This window comes from Mytilus edulis, chromosome 13, assembly GCF_963676685.1.
Source record: "Mytilus edulis chromosome 13, xbMytEdul2.2, whole genome shotgun sequence".
Classification (NCBI taxonomy): Eukaryota; Metazoa; Mollusca; class Bivalvia; order Mytilida; family Mytilidae; genus Mytilus; species Mytilus edulis.
The window spans coordinates 22,218,450-22,233,018 of NC_092356.1; the positions used below are offsets into that span (position 1 = coordinate 22,218,450).

A 14,569-nucleotide genomic window follows, 5' to 3' on the forward strand; every position below is an offset into this window, starting at 1 on the left:
TAAATTGCAATTGAATTATTTGAGAAATAGATTATTAGGCACATATTTGTATCATAATTCTACCTGTGTTCATTTATAAAATTTATGTTATAGTGTTTAATTTTAAACATTTGCCTGTATACTGCAGTTTAAATTGAGTTAATAACCCCCCATTAGCAGACCAGTTATATCTATGACGGGCCATTTTGTTAGTAATATGCTTTACCATGTGCTCATGAAGTTCCTTTTTTACTGCTTACTTATATAGAAAAACAGGTAATGGTTATGTATGACATTTTTGGCTCACTAACATCTTGATTACCGGTCACAGCTATATTTGAACATGTAATATGGTCAGTCATGTATGAAATATTGGTCACACTTTTTTAGGGAACTTAAATAAGAGCTTTTTGATGTTTTCTGAGGCTTTGTTTGAACATGTTTTATCATGTGATGTTTTCAGATTAATTGCTCTTCAATTTCCTGTTTACCAAATTTTTAAACACATAATTATGATATCATTACAGTTGCCTTGTTTTCCATGCGAATCAGTTTACATAAAGGAAAAGAAGCAGGTACCTTATACCTGAATTTTATTTTATTTTAGAAAAAGGCCCATGGATCATTGGAGAAGGAATGAATGGATCATACTTTATACAAGCATTTATTCATGTTTTCAAAAAAATGGCACATGAAAAATCATTTCTGGAAATGATGAAAGAGGTAACGATTCAGTAAGAATTAAAAAAAAATGTACAAAATGGCGTCCTCCATCTGTTCTTTACCCATGCAGAAAATATTTAAACGCTCACCAAGCCGACCATGTGAGGGATGTATATCCAGTCAAGGTCGTTTAAAAACTTCCATTTGTTGTATGTAGGCTGGCCTGAAGAGACACAATTAAGATGATGTACGATGACTTCACCTGGAAAATTTAAATCTCCAGTTGTGGCTTGACAACTCTATCAGAATAAGCCCAGAGGTGTTGAAAAAAGCAAAAAAAAAAACCAACAACACACCATGTATAGGATATAACCATGATTGAAGAAATAAAGTATATTTGTTGTTTTGTTAAGATGAATAAATAAACAGGTCATATATTTCACTTGAAGATGTTGTTCGGTCAAAATCCCCCCTCAGCTGTCACTCATACCATATCTTCTTGTATCTATAGCGTTATCCTTAAGCTTCTTTACTGCAACTATATATATATGATGCCTTATGAGGAATTAATTTGTATACTCTCATAGGAACTTACTTTTTTCTTTTAGGTAAATGATTGTCTCCTTAAGGCTATGGTACCTGTTGATGGAACATCAGTTGTGAAAGAACCTGTAGCAGAAGTAATGATACTTAAACATTGTATAAAGAAAGAATTGTTTTTCTTTCCAGGATTAATAGATGTTCCAGGTATTGCAATTGTTTATACTTGAAACTTAGTACACATGTTCCCTGATATGATCGTTCTAATTTTAATGCCAAAATAGAGATTATACTCTTTTTTCACGGTCCACTGAACATAGAAAATGATAATGCGGATGGGGCATCTGTGTTCTAGAAACACATTCTTGTTTTTAATCAATGGGTTAAATTGCCAAAGAATTAGAGAAAGAGTGAAGCAAAGAGATTATTATAGAATAAATCATATAGAATGATACATATATATTTTGTATCACAAGTAGGTTGATTTCTGGGGCCATGATGTATGTTATACTCACATATATAATTATAAACTAAGACACATTATAACTTAATCATGCATTTGTATCATATGTATGTGTAATCTCACAAAATATAGATTACACAACTGCAACAAGTGTATTACGATATTTCTCCACTTGAGACAGTTAAATTTTAATATTTAAAGCGTGAGGCTTGACGAGCATTTTTAATGATTAAGATTTAACTGTTGCGAGTGGAGAAATATCATTATACACGAGTTACAGTGTTGGAATCTGTTTCTCTTATGATTTTTATCCGTCCTTTTCAAAGATTTGAGGATTGATTGATTGTTGGTTGCTTAATGTCCAGTGGCAAATATTCCATGCATGTTTAGGACGATTTGAGGAAAGTTGTGTACTTTTGATGTGATGTCATCAGGCATTGTCGCCTTTTTTCATGACGTCACAATAAGAAAATGTAGAAGAAAACAAGAAAATTTAAAGCCACAATTAAATTTCAACCAATCATTTGCCGAGAACAGATTTTTCACTGGTGAAGAGAACCACAAAAATTAGAGAAAATTAATTTTCAATTACAATGTTAGGTTTATCAAATGTTTTGTATTCTAAACAATAATATTAAATACTGTGTGCTCAAATTTATTCTTTCCTTTAGTTCCTATTGTAAAAATAGATGGATGGCCAGATTTGACAGCTGGTGGAAATTCAGTGAAGAAAAATGATTTCAAAACATGTACATGGGATTTCTATAATATGATGCAAAAGGAAAAGCAAGGGAAGGTATTTATTTAATCTAAAATGAATTCAACAAGTCATATACTGTGGATTCATTAATATTCGTTGGATACCAATTTTCGTGGATTTCGTGGCTACAGGGAAACCACGAATTTAAATGTTTAACGAAATACAAATGTTCTAAAGGATTGTATGCAGACTTTGCCAAAACCACGAATTTAAATATCCACGAACATGCAAGTTTCCCTCAATCCACGAAAATTGATACCCACGAAAATAAATGAATCCACAGTATAACTTTTTCGGTAATCTTGATATGTTTTCAGGTTGAGATATGTTTGACAATGTGTCTATCTGAAAGTTTTGACCTTGACATTATTGATTATCATATGCGTTAGTGGTCAAGTTTGATTTATAGGACTTCTACATGTTGTATTATGAGTGTAATTAAGGTAAACAAAATTTGGATTTTTGAATAGAATATATATGTCTGCCAAAGAAATGCCTCATTTTAAGTTATTTTTAATGTACAAGTATTACATACCTTCTTTTTGACCTTCCATGGCTTTAAAACAGTAAATCCCTGGAATGTGTTTGAATATATAGGGAGTACTCTCAAATCATACTTTGAATGTCCAGCATCCATCAGTCTGTCTGAAGTGCACATGTGGAACTGTAATTTGAGAACAACTAACCAAAATTTAATAAAACTTAGAATAGTTTTTTCTTATGATGGTCAACGATTTGTATACTTTTTGTTTTCACATGTAGCGACGTATCTCAAAATGGATTTATAATTATTGCTTAAACTTTTACACACTTCTTAATTGTATTAATCTGAAGATCTATATACTTTTAGGTGATTCAAAATTGTATTTGAGTGTTATCAAGTTTTTGGTAAAAAGAGGGAGGGGGGGGGAGGGGTCACTTGTTGCACTGTATCTCAGGAACTATTTTTTAATAGTGCATAAAACTTCACACACTTTTTAGTTATGTTGATCTGAAGATCTGTATACTTTTCATGTATATTCTCTGTTTTAATTTAGAGTTAATGAGTTTTTTGTTAAAAGAAAAGGTGGGGTGTGGTGGGGGTGGGGGGAGAGTTAACATTTTGCGCCATATCTTAAAAACTATTTATAATCATTGCAAACAAACTTCACACACTTGTAACTTATATTAATCTGAACATCTGTATACTTTTTCGTAATTATTCTTTGTTTTATTTTTGAGTAATTGAATTTTTATTGAGCTGTTTGGTAAAAAACATAAAACATGCTGTGAGCAATTTTTTTTCTGTCTCTTATATAAACTTCCTATTGAGCAGGAATAAGAGATGATTCAGGATATACTTCCTGTACAACCCCCTTGTTATTCCAAAAACATTTAGTATGAATTTTTCAGGAGACGACAGGCGTATCATGTGCTTGTGGCGCAGCTGTTTATTTTATTATATATTGTTACTTGGATGGAGAGTTGTCTCAATGGCACTCATACCACAACATATTATTTATCTTGTAATGTATATAGATACATGATATATGAACTCAGAAAATATACATAAGATGAAGGTATTCTACTTGTGAAGAAATATTTGTGCCATTTTTTCAATCACAATTTACACACAGTAAAACAACAATGATTATTATAAGCCATGTATATTATGGTTTGCTATAGTTACACTCCCTTTTTAGAAACATCAACACGGAGACCAAGTACATATATAGCTAATCAAAATATAACTGAATCTATATATATTTTTTTTTTAAAGATTTACCCAATGACAAGTGTAAAGAGAGGAAAGTTTATTTTAATATCTAATGCTAAGTGCATTCCACAATGTACACCAGACTCAAGTGAAGAAGACAAAAAGAAAGCAGAAAGATGTTCAAAATGTATTTCGAATTCAGACTTTGATAAAACCAATATGGGTCAACTATTTAAATACATGGGATATGATTCAACTGGTGGTACCATACATATGAAAACAAGTCAGGTATAGTAACATTTAAATCTAAATGAAGTGTATTATAACCACCATGCACTATACAAAAATCTATAGAATATTGTAACATGAATGGTAAATTTTCCTTTGATCTTCTGGTGAGATAACTTGATTATTTTTAGCAGAGTGCGTTAACTGAATGATTTTTAGCTCACCTGGCCCGAAGGGCCAAGTGAGCTTTTCCCATCACTTTGCGTCCGGCGTCAAGCGTCCGGCGTCGTCCGTCATTGTTGTTAACTTTTACAAAAATCTTTTCCTCTGAAACTGCTGGGCCAAATTAAACCAAACTTGTCCACAATCATCATTGGGGTATGTAGTTTAAAACATGTGTCCGGTGACCCGGCAAACTAACCAAGATGGCCGCCATGGCTAAAAATAGAACAGGGGGGTAAAATGCAGTTTTTGGCTTATAACTCAAAAACCAAAACATTTAGAGCAAATCTGACAGAGTAATATTGTTCATCAGGTCAAGATCTATCTGCCCTGAAATTTTTAAATGAATCGGACATTCCGTGTTGGGTTGCTGCCCCTGAAATTGTAATTTTAAGGAAATTTTGCTGTTTTTGGTTATTATCTTGAATATTATTGTAGATAGAGATAAACTGTAACAGCAATGATGTTCAGCAAAGTAAGATCTACAAATAAGTCAACATGACCAAAATGGTCAGTTGACCACTTTAGGAGTTATTGCCCTTTATAGTCAATTTTTAACCATTTTTCGTAAATCTTAGTAATCTTTTAGAAAAATCATCTCCTCTGAAACTGCTTGGCCAAATTAAACCAAACTTGTCCACAATCATCATTGGGGTATATAGTTTAAAAAATGTGTCCGGTGACCCGGCCAACCAACCAAGATGGCTATGGCTAAAAATAGAACATAGGGGTAAAATGCAGTTTTTGGCTTATAACTCAAAAACCAAAGCATTTAGAGCAAATCTGACATGGGGGGTAAATTGTTCATCAGGTCAAGATCTATCTGCCCTGAAATTTTCAGATGAATCGGACATTCCGTTGTTTGGATGTTGCCCCTGAAATGGTAATTTTAAGGACATTTTGCTGTTTTTGGTTATTATCTTGAATATTATTGTAGATAGAGATAAACTGTAAACAGCAATAATGTTCAGCAAAGTAAGATCTACAAATAAGGCAACATGACCAAAATGGTCAGTTGACCACTTTAGGAGTTATTGCCCTTTATAGTCAATTTTTAACCATTTTTCGTAAATCTTAGTAATCTTTTAGAAAAATCTTCTCCTCTGAAACTACTGGACCAAATTTAACCAAACTTGGCCATAATCATCATTGGGGTATCTAAATTTAAAAAATGTGTCTGGTGACCCGCCCAATCAACCAAGATGGCCGCCATGGCTAAAAATAGAACATAGGGCTAAAATGCAGTTTTTGGCTTATAACTCAAAACCCAAAGCATTTAGAGCAAATCTGACTGGTGTAAAATTGTTCATCAGGTCAAGATCTATCTGCCCTGAAATTTTCAGATGAATCGGACATTCCGTTGTTGGGTTGCTGCCCCTGAAATTGTAATTTTAAGGACGTTTTGCTGTTTTTGGTTATTATCTTGAATATTATTATAGATAGAGATAAACTGTAAACAGCAATAATGTACAGCAAAGTAAGAACTAAAACTAAGTCAGTATGACCAAAAAAGTCAATTGACCCCCTAAGGAGTTATTGCCCTTCATAGTCAATTTTAAACAATTTTCTTAAAATTTGAAGATTTTCATTAACATTTCCCACAGAAAGTACTGTTATAGATAGAGATAATTGTAAGCAGCAAGAATGTTTAGTAAAGTAAGATCTACAAACACATCACCATCACCAAAACACAATTTTGTCATGAATCCATCTGTGTCCATTGTTTAATATTCACGTAGACCAAGGTGAGCGACACAGGCTCTTTAGAGCCTTTAGTTTAGTTATTTTACTCTCCAATTCCGCTGTAGAGATCTTTTTCGTTTGAAAAGCAAAGAATGGAAGGGCTTAAACCAGTGCATTAACTTTTTTCAATATTTAACACTTATAAGGTATGGGGAAAATCTTGATTCAGAATTTTTTTTTTGTCATCTGCTTGACCAGAACAAAAAAAAAATGCTCATCTAATTGGGGATCAGAATATCTTTTCAGAAGAATAGAAAACATACCCCCCACATCCTTCAAACATTTGTCCCTGGACCTTACATGAATTCAAAACACAATCAATTAACCGATCTTCCCCAGTTTTGGGAAACGGAAAACATTTTGATTTACCTTCATAATTGGTATTAGGGATGTTTCCTTTTTATCACTTAATTATCCTATAATTAAACATTTGATAAAACTACAAGTCTTTTTTTTATGTTTTGATGGCAAATAATCATAGAATAAATTATTGCATTACCCCGACCCCCCTTTTTTTTCTCTCCCAACCACACACCCTTTTACAAGAATTTTTAGGAAGAAAACTTAATGACTATCAAGTATGAATCAAACGGCAACATTTCTTTGAATTTTAAACGTACCAACAAACAAATCCAACTGACATTAATTTTCTGAAATCAGATATATATATATATCAAACCACTATTTGATTAACATATTTAAAAGTGCAGAAATGTTTTATTGGCATTAATGTTACAAATCATATATAGACACGCCTTACTAATTAACATATTTAATCCACTCAAAGCTACGCTTTTCATGAATTAAATAAGTTAATTCGTAAAAGGCGTGCTTAATATATAACTTATAACGCCCCCACTGTAGTGGAGGGATATTAAATAAAACAATATTGGTATACTGCTGTTTAAAAGTCATAAATCAATTGAGAGAAAACTAAACTGGGTTACAAACTAAAACAGAAGGAAACACATCAACTATAAGATGAAAACAACAGAAACACTGAGTGTTATTCATGTACGTCTATACTGAATGTTTGCCTCAACCAAATAGTCTGAAACTATATTCAATGCTAGTTACTACAAAGCACAGATCAAGTTCAAAATTGGAAAGTGTCACATTTACTTTGCATCAATTACGCTCGTTATAAACATAAAATTTGCTGAATCTGTTGTTAATAAAAAAAAAAATACATTACCTAAATGCTTCAACCAAATGTTATGAAACTTATACTATTAAAATGCTGATTTCTACAAAACACAGATCAAGTTTGAAAATTACTTCATCCTAATGTTATGAAACTTATACACAAATTGCTTATTACCAAAAAACAAAAAAGCAATCAATTTAAAAACTGGGTGGAGTCATTTTTACAGTCCATGAGTTATTGAAAAATTGTTAAATCTGTCTAATAATAGTTTGCCCCATCTGTGGCTCATAGACATATTCTCCATTTATTTTTACGACAGTTAATGATTTATTACAATGAATTTCTCACATGTAGGATCAGTAGCAATTTAAGTATGCTGCAAAAAAAGTTGTCACAGTAAAACCCTGTCTATACAATGCAGTTGTATACTGTTTTATGTATTTACATATTTATTTGAAGAATGTAAAGTATTCAAAGCTAAGTCTTTAAAAGCAATATGGAATTAAGGATTTTTTTCTCAGGAAATTAAAGAGTCCTTGGTAAATAAGTTAAGAGACATAGACATGGACAAGTCTTCCCATTATGACAGTCTAGTGGTGTTGTTCATGTCTGGAAAGTTTGAAGCTGCAGCAGGAAAGATTTATGACTGTAATGGAGAAATGATTCCAAAGAAAGACATTTTAGACATCATTAAAGGCTGCCAACATTTTAAAGGGAAACCAAAAGTGATTTTTGTTCAAACCTACAATTTTCAAGGTATTTTTCTCATTACTTATAACTTGATATAGCAATGTTTAGATTGATGCTTTAAATTAAAAAAAAATTGAATAAATTGAAATAGTAATTACAGATGTGATCTGACAGCCCCCAAATTAGATTTAATGTGAAGTGAAAGATACTAGTTAATGGTATCATAGTTTTCTGAAATAAAACAGTTGGAGCTACTGCATAAATGGATCATAGATTTTCATAGCAATTCTTGATTTATTTGTAAGCCCCACCTAGGGGAATATTTTTTTTTTTGGCCTGTGTGTATGTTTTGTCCACCTGTCCCACTTCAGGTTAATGTTTTTGATCAAGTTGAAGTCCAATCAACTTGAAACTTAATACACATATTCCCTATCATATGATCTTCCTAATGGTAATGGCAAATTATAGTTTTGACATCCATTTCACAGTCCACTGAACATAGAAAATGATACTGTCCCACTTCAGTTAAAAGTTTTTGGGTCAAGGTACTTTTTGATGAAGTTGAAGTCAAATCAACTGATAATATGTTTTCAATTTTCATGATCAGATTCGGAAAGGGAGAGTGTCGTAGACAGGATGTCAAATTAGCAGTTATGTCTTATTGTCTTTCCTAATTTATGAAATATCTAAGGTATACAATTTGAGTAGATCTCTATGAAATTGTAGAATCTTTTTTAGGGAAACAATATAGCATTTAATTTTTTAGGTTTAAATGGTACATGTTTTATATCTTGTTTGCCTATCTGAATTAAATAAAAGAGATTTAAAAAAAACGTGGCCTGGGTTTTATAAAATTGTTTGACCCACATCCCCCAACAACAACAAAATATTCAATATTGCTGTGCAATTGTCAATTTGGTCACTAATTGTATTAGTATGGCATTTTTTGTCCTTCAAGATATTTGGTTTTGTTTACAATGCTGTTAATACATAACAATACTAAGGTAGACTAGAAGCTATTTAGTTTGAAATGTGCTAAATAAATATTCACTTCTCTAATTTTGAGGAGCATTTCATAAACTCTAAATATCATTGTTTTCAATTTGTTGTTAGGTTGTTGTCTCAAATGTTATAATAATTTACAGTTAGTGTATTAATTATAATAACAAGCTTCTTATTCAATACTAAGTAATAAAAGTAACTATAAACCATGTATTGTACTTATATTTAAAAGTTTTTATAAATACAAAATGTATATGTTTTATTTATAAGCTAATATTTTAATTTCAGAAGAACAGAAACCGTTTGATTCAACAGATTCTGCAGATTTTGACATTATTAAACAGGAGGGTGCTTTATCAAACACAGATGACATATTTGTAGTATCAAGTTACCCACGAATAGGTAATGAAGATGTTTATTGCCAGTAATTTTATTCCCCCACAACTAAAAGTTGTTTCACCCCTGTCAGCCTGTACATCCCTCCTACTGTCCTTCCATCCATATGTCCATCATTCGTCCTTCCTTCCCATAATGGGTATATAGTTATTTCACATAATTCCTCGTACAGTTTGAATCTGAGAAAGGTTTTTACTGTGCTGGCTGTTTGAACATAAGTTGAAAGTGTGAATGGGGTCAGGGTTTTGATTTTTTTATTAATATTTGCTCTTTTGGGAGATAGTGAAATTTGTCAATTTTGGGGTAGGTATAAGTGGTTAAATGTTATAGTTATTTTTATACGATCGCAAAATTTGAAAAAAATTTCGTCGTATATTGCTATCACGTTGGCGTCGTCGTCGTCGTCCGAATACTTTTAGTTTTCGCACTCTAACTTTAGTAAAAGTGAATAGAAATCAATGAAATTTTAACACAAGGTTTATGACCACAAAAGGAAGGTTGGGATTGATTTTGGGAGTTTTGGTCCCAACATTTTAGGAATTAGGGGCCAAAAAGGGCCCAAAAAGCATTTTCTTGGTTTTCGCACTATAACTTTAGTTTAAGTGAATAGAAATCTATGAAATTTTGACACAAGGTTTATGACCACAAAAGGAAGGTTGGGATTGATTTTGGGAGTTTTGGTTCCAACAGTTTAGGAATTAAGGGCCAAAAAAGGGCCCAAATAAGCATTATTCTTGGTTTTCGCACAATAACTTTAGTATAAGTAAATAGAAATTGATGAAATTTTAACACAAGGTTTATGACCACAAAAGGAAGGTTGGGATTGATTTTTGGAGTTTAGGTCACAACAGTTTATGAATTAGGGGCCAAAAAGGGGCCCAAATAAGCATTATTTTTGGTTTTTGCACCATAACTTTAGTATAAGTAAATAGAAATCTATGAAATTTAAACACAAGGTTTATGACCATAAAAGGAAGGTTGGGTTTGATTTTGGGAGTTTTGGTCCTAACAGTTTAGGAATAAGGGGCCCAAAGTGTACAAAATTGAACTTTGTGTGATTTCATCAAAAATTGAATAATTGGGGTTCTTTGATATGCCGAATCTAACTATGTATGTAGATTCTTAATTTTTGGTCCCGTTTTCAAATTGGTCTACATTAAGGTCCATAGGGTCCAAAATTAAACTTAGTTTGATTTAAAAAAAAATTGAATCCTTGGGGTTCTTTGATATGCTGAATTTAAAAATGTACTTAGATTTTTAATTATTGGCCTAGTTTTCAAGTTGGTCCAAATGGGGGTCCAAAATTAAACTTTGTTTGATTTCATCAAAAATTGAATAAATGGGTTCTTTGATATGCCAAATCTAACTGTGTATGTAGATTCTTAATTTTTGGTCCAGTTTTCAAATTGATCTACATTAAGGTCCAAAGGGTCCAAAATTAAACTAAGTGTGATTTTAACAAAAATTAAATTCTTGGGCTTATTTGATATGCTTTATCTAAATATGTACTTTGATTTTTGATTATGGGCCCAGTTTTCAAGTTGGTCCAAATCAGGATTCCATATCAAGTATTGTGCAATAGCAAGAAATTTTCAATTGCACAGTATTGCACAATAGCAAGAAATATCTAATTGCACAATATTGTGCAATAGCAATTAATTTTCAATTGGAGTTATCTTTCTTTGTATAGAATAGTAGTTGATAATATATATGGGAAATTTGCCAGACATGACTATGATGTCATTTTCTATTTTTATTTGCCAATAACTTTATGTAAATAACTTCATTGGAAATTTGCCAATATAAAATGTTGCTGATGAAGCTTTTTTTCCTTATCTTATCTGAAATGTTTTTAGATAATGTATGTTGGACATTTGCCAGACATGACTATGATGTCATTTTCTATTTTTATTTGCCAATAACTTTATGTAAATAACTTCATTGGAAATTTGCCAATATAAAATGTTGCTGATGAAGTTTTTTTTATTGTTTTATACAATAAACAATGTATATTCACTTTTACTACCAACCAATCTTTACCATTCAGTGATAACAAGCACTTTATTTTACAATTTAATATTTTATGATGTATTTAAAAGAGTAGTTATTGTTGCAAACTCCATTAGAAATTTGAATTGATATCAGTTTTGGAAAAAGGGAAACGGGAATGTGAAAAAAAGGGGGGGGGGTTTAAATTTTTCTCATTTCAGATTTCATAAATAAAAAGAAAATTTCTTCAAACATTTTTTTGAGAGGATTAATATTCAACAGCATAGTGAATTGCTCAAAGGCAAAAAAAAACTTTTTAAGTTCATTAGACCACATTCATTCTGTGTCAGAAACCTATGCTGTGTCAACTATTTAATTTTAGATTTAAAAAGTTTGAAGAAATCTTTAATTGATTTGTAAAATCTTGACATTTGTTTTGTGTAAAAAAAAAACATGTAATGTCAAAAATTTTATCACAATCCAAATTCAGAGCTGTATCACGCTTGAATGTTTTGTCCATACTTGCCCCAACTGTTCAGGGTTCGACCTCTGCGGTCGTATAAAGCTGCGCCCTGCGGAGCACCTGGTTAAGATCATAACACTTTGCATCTATCTGCAGTGGTATCAATTGTGTCTCCCAGACACAATAATATCTCAAAGAAAGTCCTACCATGACTTTGTTATAATACAATAACTTCAGAGTGGAGTGCGGGGGCATCACTTTATTCTACTTTATTAGGAAATTTAAAGAACTTATTTCAAGTATATATACAATTGGAAGTAACCTGAATATTTCTAACACATTGTAATTCATATTTCTCATATCTTTACAAAAAAATTGCTGTTTGTTTAAAAAAAAAATGCAAATGATATAAAGATTAGGTATGGTTTGATAAGATAGAATGAAGAGGATGTAATCAACTATAGGGTCATGGTAAATCCTTGAACAATGAGCAAAAGCAATACAATGTATGCTATAAAAGGCCCTAGCATTACAAAATATATATAATAACACAAAGGAGTAAAACCAACAACCAGATTTAGGATAAAACAAAATCAAATAGCAATCTTCAACAACAACAACTGTAGTACAGGCACCTGCAATATTGCTGCCTGTCCATCAGAATCAGTTTTGTTGTTATTGGTGAAGTAATTTTAAAACTTCTGAAATCTATGGCCAATGAGATAACCATGAACCAGAGAAGTAGTAGTAAGCAAATATAGGACACTGTACTATAGTATTGTAATATCTTGAGGAAATTCTCTATATCCATACCATGATTTTCTGTAGCAATACAAGAAAATAAAAAGTCTGTTATACTATTTTAGACTACCTTGAACATTCCTGCAAAAATCTTCATTTCACTGTCATCTTAAAAACATGGGAAAATTCCTTGCAACAATGTTTTATTTCATGCAGGAGTAGTGAGTAATGTGTTTTTTTCAAACTGCCTTGGATATTTCTGAAAATTGCTTTCTAAAGTTAACCAAACTCCATTAATCATAAAAGTTATTTTCTTTAAGCAGTAATATTTTTGAAAGCATTACAATTGATACAATTTGAAATATTTGCTACTTCTTTATGTTTTTCAGTTTAAAAAGTTAAAGGCATATTATTTACTGAGATAGCAGTAGTATCTTATTAGCACAAAATTTATTTTACTTGGATTATCATTTATCAATGTTTATGATTTTTATTTCAGAGCAAGGTCCATGGATAATTGGTGAAAACATGAGTGGATCATACTTTATTCAGGCACTCATACATATATTCAAGAAATTTGCCTGTGAAAAATCTTTAATTGAATTATTAAAAGAGGTAAATAATAAAAGTTATAAGTTAAAATCTTCAAAGTGTGGTTATATTTGTATTTTTTTTTATATTAAAATGCTTCACTGATTTGGTAACTCTTTCATTTTAAAAGTTGAATACTTTTTTGGATGCCTTAATAATTGTTCATGATAAGTATAAAAATATGTAGTTGTGAACAATTATAAATCAAAGTAGGGCCTTCAACATAGAGTCTTAGCTCACATCGAACAGCAAGCTATACAAGGCTTCAAAATGACGAGTGTAAAACAATTTTCGAAAAACAAATATAACAGACATAATGCAATTACAACTACAGACTCCTGAATTGGGATAGAACCATAAAACAAATGATTGTAAGGTGTATATTTTTCATGGAGGTTTCATGTGACCTTCAACTTATTTTCATGATCATGATTTATTTGGTCAAACTTAAGTTGTAATAGGTGTTGGTGTATGGAATGAGTGTAAATAATACTTTTCTGTCTTTGCAGGTATCAACTGACCTCTTTTCATGTTAATTGGTCAATGTATTTTTTTTTTGGTTTTAAGGATACGCCGTGTTTGCTTTATTAGTACTCTTGAAATGCATAAACAAATAATTTGGACAAATATAAACAAAAAATGTTGCCTTTCCTTTAACTGCTTTTAAATTTATCTTTGATCTTTACAGGCGAACAAATGTCTTGGTGAAGCTATTGTACCAAAGATGACAGCTGAAGGGAAAAACAGTGGAGAAATAGAGAAAAAAACAGTTGCACAAATAGTTTTATTAGAATATTGCGAAGAGCATGAACTTTACTTTTTTCCAGGACTGAAATTAAACACAGCCCTGCCAAAAGGGTTTGCAAATGTAAATTTATCTGCTTCAGTGAAAGGGGGCCCAGTTTGTGCACCATCAGAATAATCTCACCAATAGAGAGGACACCAAATGCTTGGAAAAAGTGTGTACAACATGTCATTACATGACTTAATGTAGTCTACCTTTTAAGGTTAAATGTAGTTTATAGGATGCATTAAGAAAATTATCGACAGTTGTATATACATCAACTTGTTTTTCTATTTTCTATTGATATTTGCAAGAGAAGCTTGATTGTGTTTACATATTACAGAATGAAATAATAAGATTTTATATAAAATATGAAAAAGAAGCCCTAAAAATCTGTCATAAAACAAATGTACAGTAACTGTAAATTGTATATATTTCTAGTATTGTCTAATTATAGCCTTTGAATGAGGTT

At 31.3% G+C, this 14,569-nt stretch overlaps 1 protein-coding gene across 3 annotated transcripts in view; it reads left to right on the forward strand.

The window, feature by feature from the left end:
- The window catches only part of LOC139500673 (uncharacterized), a 37,320-nt gene extending 22,955 nt beyond the window's left edge, over nucleotides 1-14,365 (forward strand). For 2 of the 3 annotated variants that reach the window (XM_071289463.1, XM_071289464.1), the window contains exons 8-15: nucleotides 587-702; nucleotides 1,251-1,389; nucleotides 2,335-2,441; nucleotides 4,165-4,389; nucleotides 7,963-8,197; nucleotides 9,422-9,535; nucleotides 13,222-13,337; nucleotides 14,002-14,365. In XM_071289463.1, coding sequence (XP_071145564.1) covers nucleotides 587-702; nucleotides 1,251-1,389; nucleotides 2,335-2,441; nucleotides 4,165-4,389; nucleotides 7,963-8,197; nucleotides 9,422-9,535; nucleotides 13,222-13,337; nucleotides 14,002-14,235 — 1,286 coding nt within the window. In that variant the 3' untranslated portion in view covers nucleotides 14,236-14,365. Of the gene's footprint in view, nucleotides 1-586; nucleotides 703-1,250; nucleotides 1,390-2,316; nucleotides 2,442-4,164; nucleotides 4,390-7,962; nucleotides 8,198-9,421; nucleotides 9,536-13,221; nucleotides 13,338-14,001 lie in introns of all 3 variants that reach the window. The other variant, XM_071289462.1, reaches the window with a different exon arrangement.
- Nucleotides 14,366-14,569: the final 204 nt, after the last annotated feature.